The 5,464-nt window shown below is 38.2% G+C and overlaps 1 protein-coding gene across 1 annotated transcript; it reads left to right on the top strand.

Annotated features, from left to right (window-relative positions):
• Positions 1-549: 549 nt before the first annotated feature.
• Positions 550-1,487, top strand: LOC134498586 (ATP-dependent RNA helicase DDX51-like). The gene has a single exon (XM_063304780.1). The coding sequence runs from the start codon at positions 550-552 to the stop codon at positions 1,327-1,329; it is 780 nt and encodes a 259-aa protein (XP_063160850.1). The 3' UTR covers positions 1,330-1,487.
• Positions 1,488-5,464: the final 3,977 nt, after the last annotated feature.

The raw sequence follows: 5,464 nt of genomic DNA, 5'->3' as shown, positions 1-5,464 counted from the left end.
GACAATGACAAAGATGGTGAAGGTTTGGAGGTTAAATCCTATAAAGAACAGTTAAAAGAACTGAGTAAGAGAAGGCTTAGGAAGACATGATGGTAGTTTTCCAATACCTGAAAGGCTATCAAAGGGTGTGGTACCCAAAGAACCAATGAGTGGAAGCTTTCAAGGGGAGATCCAAATTCAAAATAATGAAGAATTTCCTGATTGTGAGAGCTATGAATGGTGGAATAGCTTGCCTCCTGGAATTGTAGATGCTCCATTTCTGATGATTTTCAGACAAAGGTTGGACAGCCATTTGTCTGTGATGGCACAGAGGAGCTGTTTTAGAAGACCTCCAAAGTCTTTTCCAACACTGTGATTCTATGATCTTAGCAAAGAAAAACAATCATTATACATCATATAAGAAAATATATAAGAAAAACAATCATTATATATTTTATGATGATGCCCATTCTTAATTATTCATGGTCAAATATTAAACAAGGTCAAATATTTTCAATAGGTGCTGAGGAAGGGGAAAATATAGGGAGAAAGAAGGCAAAATAATATGTTATGCAGGAACCCTCCACAGCAGCATGGGCTTGCTGCCCTCAGCTCCCTCTGCAGAAGCTCCTCTTCTCAGCCACTCTGACTCAGAACCCAGAGAAGCTGCAGCAGTTAGGCCTCCATCAGCCTCACCTCTTCATGCCAGCTTGGTCCAGGAAAGGGGCTGATGCGCTCAGGTCTCAGCCATGCATCAGGGAAAAACACATTCTCCCTGAGGGGCTCTTGCAATATTATGTCCCGTGCAGCCTGAACTGGAAACCATGGTTCCTCCTGCATTTCCTGGTGAGACTGAAATTCTCCCAAGTGTTGTGCTTCACTAATAGCAAAGAAACCACACACAGACTCTTCCTGCTAATTTGTGCCTTTGGTGGAGTGAATGTAGCTGAGTTTTTTTCAGAGGCGAGCCCAAGCAAAAGAAAGTTGACACTGAAGGAGTTTGAACAAGGCAAGATCCCACTTTTGATCAGCACAGATGCCACAGCTCAAGGAATTGATTTTGATGGTGTGAAATGTGTTGTTAGCTATGATGCCCCTCAGTTCATCAGAACCTATGTTCAGTGGGTAGGCAGAACAGCTCATGTGGGAAAGGCGGGCCTGGCTTTCACCATGCTACTGAAGCAGCAGGAGTATAAGTTCCTAAAGATGCTGAAGGATGCGGGTGCCCCAGAACTGCAGCCACAGCTGGTCAACAGCATGTCCATCCAGCCTCTCCTCCAGCAGTACAAAGAAGCCCTGGCTGAACTCGCCCACGCAGTCAAGGAGGAACAGGTTGGAAAGCGATTATAATGCAGATGGGAGAAATGTCAGTGGTACTGAGAAACTGCAGGACTGGAACTCAACTCCTCACTCTCAAGCACACAATGCTCAGAAGCGGATATAAATAAGGAAGAGCAGCTTGAAGTACCAAAGAATGAATGGAGGGTCGCAGCCTACAAATTAAATTAAATTAAATTAAATTAAATTAAATTAAATTAAATTAAATTAAATTAAATTAAATTAAATTAAATTAAATTAAATTAAATTAAATTAGAACTTTTTAACATCTCTACCTTGGATTGTATAATTTTGTTTAAGAATATTGTTTCTATTGTATTTTAATGTCTATTTATTCTGCTTTTATTGTAAACCACCCAGAGTAGCTCCTTGAATGAGATGGTTGGTAACTAAATTTGAAATATAAATAAAAATAGATATAAACTCTCTCTTTTGTCCCTAGATCTCATATCAGGGACAGGGGTACATTACCACATGAATGTCCTATCCTTTTTTTGTTGCCAATCTAACCATTTGGGGGCGGGGGGGAAGAGATGTCAATGAACGAACCAAAGTTTTTATTTAAAAAAAAACACAAAACCTATCCCATTTTCTGCAGCTCAACTACAGGCATTCCAGTATTAGCCAATTTAACAAGTTGATAATTTACATGACATTAATTACACTACTTATCATCATCAAGTCAATATTTAAGCATCAAACATCCAACTTGGTTTCAACACAAGGCTTTTTTTTTTTTTTAGAAAGGAATAAGACAGAGATTCTTTGTCTCCATCAGTGCCTGTGGTAATGTCAAATGCCATTTGGTTCACTCTTCATTTTAATTTGGTGTCACCGTTCAACTTCATTCACAAAAATGAAGGCTTAATTTAATGGGTGGGAAAGATGGTACTGAAATTTTAGCTAAGCTAAAATTATCTGCCTGGCTTAACAAAAAGAGTCCTCCCTCCCTCCCTCTCCTCAAGACTAGATAGGAATAATGTTGATGGGTGCTCATTCATCATTGTGTAAGCTTTCTTGTTCTCTTCTCCCACAACTGCTGATCAATATTGTTCTCAGTACTAATTCAGCTAATCGTTGGGAAGTACCCATCAACTGTGAAAATAATCAGGCCCTGAGATTTGCTCAATTCAGTCAACTGTAACCTTTTATCACCTCTAATAAGAAAAGTGTGATTTGTCTTATATAAAAGTCACCATTGTGGTATAGTTAACAGATTAAGAACAACAGGAAATGTCCATTTCCAAAGCTTTGACATGGAAATGATATGCCATGGAATAGCTCATCAATAATTGCTATCCAAAGACATTTTGGAACCAATAATTGTACAGAAAGGATTTATTGTTGCTATTGAACTTTTACTATTCTGCCAACAGCTGAAGTCTGGATGATTTATAATAAAAATGAATAAATCCAATTAAAACTTGAGATAATATGAAAAAGAAACAACAACAATGAAAAACAATTAAAGTCAACCATTGGTGTTGTCTTTAAGATAAGACCTTTTGAACACACACACACACACACACACACAAAGTTAGATATCTCAGCAGGAATTATATTCCAAAGAACTGAAACAGTTACAGAGAATGAAGAGCAATCATATATTTAAAAAAGACGATACTCTCTGACTTGGTGAAAAAGTAACATTCCCTTTGAGCTGAGCTCAGTTTCTGACATGTCCATGTTGTTTTCTTGGCTCCAACATGGAAATAGCTTGTTGTTACCTTTATCTGTGATGTTTTCTCATCTGGCCAGTCTAGCTAGAGTCTCAGGATTTCCTGATGGTTTGACTCTGTTTAACAGTTTGAGATCTGCCAAGTGCAGTGGACTCACAGAAGATCCTTGTTCAAAGAGGGGCTTTGTGGGAATCCAGTATGTAAACTGCCTAGAATAGATTTCAAGATAGAGGTGGCACTCCAGCCCAATCAATCAATCAATCAATCAATCAATCAATTCTCTATTTTGTCTAGCTCTTTTTTTCCTATCCAGCTGGTTTTCTGCACTTTTCCCCCCATCTCCTTCAAGGCTTTCATTTACACTTTAAGTATCTACTTCTGGTTGACCTCACCTGACACCTGGTGAAGTGCTAGAACTATAGGAGCTTAGCAAGTAACTCCTTCCCATCCATTTACCCTATATACCTGCAGATAAGCCAAGAATTTTAGGTTCCAAAATATACCCCAAAACCTGGATTTGGCTTATCTATGGATGGGCTTATCCTTTTCATGAGTATATACAGTAATCCTTTTCAAAAGTACCCGTATATACTTGTGTATAAGCTGACCCTTCAATTTTTATCCAAAATACCATGAAAAAAATGTGCCACCCCTGGATAAGCCAATTGCTAAAATTTAAAATGGAATCTGTTCTGGAAAACAATATTTATCGATACAAAATATGAAAACTCTAATGGTATGTAGGAATGACCTTGGGAGACAGGATGAAGAGCCACAGACAACTGTCATGCAAAAGTTATCTCAGCCAATAGAAGGAGAAGGGGCATGGGAAGCATCTCAGAAGGGACCCTCCCTAGTTTTCTGGAAAGTAAAAGTAAAGGAGGGGAGAAATACTTTCAGACTTGCAAGATTCATAATAACCAGCACTTTGTAAGGCTTCTGTAATAACCTCCTACTTAGAAGTTACAAGCTGGGCAAGGATTTAGAGGAGAAGTAGTGAAACCTGCCATTCTAGGCATTCAAACCACTTCCTCGGGTATTACCAGTTGAAACTGTTGAAGTCCACACATCTTAAAGTTGCCAAGTTTGAGAAACATTGACCATACAAGAGGAGTTAATAAACAGGGACATTTGTGCAGAAGTGTCAAAAAAAAAACAAAAAAAAAAACAGTCCCCAGTTGGAACTTCCTCCACTTCTGCCAAATATACCTGATGTATTTATTGTACACCACTCCCAAAGGTTAAAAGAACAATCCAATCATTTCAAGTTTTACTGCCAATTAACCAGATATAGGACTGTTGCTTAGTTCCTTCCCCTACCCATTTAGATCTCAATCCCTTAGTGCATTCTGATGAGCAAATTTTAGTTACCTCACTGGGCCAAGATGCTGGGCAGATCAGAACAAATGTACTTATCAAAGCTCACATTTTTTGCAGATTTTGACATGTAATACTTGGCTCAAACTTTGCAGTCAAAACTATGCATGCTAGAGCAAGCTGCACACATAACAATTGTACTCTGGGAGCGATACAAAAAATGTAACAGAATGGATTTAGGAATGAGCGCATGCAAAACTGAAACAGAACAGTTCTATACTAATCCTTGGTAAACAATGTAATGATACTGCACTGTCACCTTACTACAAGGGTAAAATAGCAGCTGTTTGCTGTTTCTACATACTGTGCTAACCAACTTCCATAGTTATTCATTGTTAGACTCTTCTAAGATATTGCCAACATACTGCAAGCTGTAATTTCATTCATATTTTAACAGTCTTCCATTCACCGTTCACTCATTTGCTAACAGCTTTAAAGCCCTCAAGTGCGGAAATTCATTTGAAAACATTTACTGAAAATATTAATGAAGTACCAATAGAATTTCTGTCCAAGGATATGCTTTGTGAAGTCTTCTGTTAAATGTGAAGTCATTCTGTTAAATGGCTGGTTCCAGATACTCTGCAATTCATCTGGATTTGAAATTAAAAGGCATCCTCCCCTCCCCACCCCCCAAATGTGAAAGTGCATAGGCATAATCCTGTATGAACATCTTGTTCATTTTGTGATCATGAATAATGTTTTTCCTTCTTGTTATTAAATGAATAAAAATACAAGAATACATGAAAAGGTGGAACATAGAACACATACAATGAATAACATACCCACAATCATAAATATAATATAGAAAAGAAAACAGGATGAGTAGATCATATCCTGGAATTTATAAGAATTTATAAGCAATGCCAACTGTTAATACACTTATCATTAAATGAATTCTGTTGGCCACTAATGTGATAAGTTAATTTTAGAATTACCCTAGTATGTCAGTATGAGAGCCAGTCTGGTGTAGTGGTTAAAGGCATCAGCTAGAAACTGGGAGACCGTGAGTTCTAGTCCTGCCTTACTCACAAAGCCAGCAAGGTGACCTTGGGACAGTCACTCTCTCAGCCCTGGGAAGGAGGCAAGGGCAA

This window comes from Candoia aspera, chromosome 1 (genome assembly GCF_035149785.1).
Source record: "Candoia aspera isolate rCanAsp1 chromosome 1, rCanAsp1.hap2, whole genome shotgun sequence".
In the NCBI taxonomy this organism is placed as follows: Eukaryota; Metazoa; Chordata; class Lepidosauria; order Squamata; family Boidae; genus Candoia; species Candoia aspera.
The sequence above is the reverse complement of the archived record's forward strand: the minus strand, read 5'-3'. Positions and strand labels throughout refer to the sequence as shown.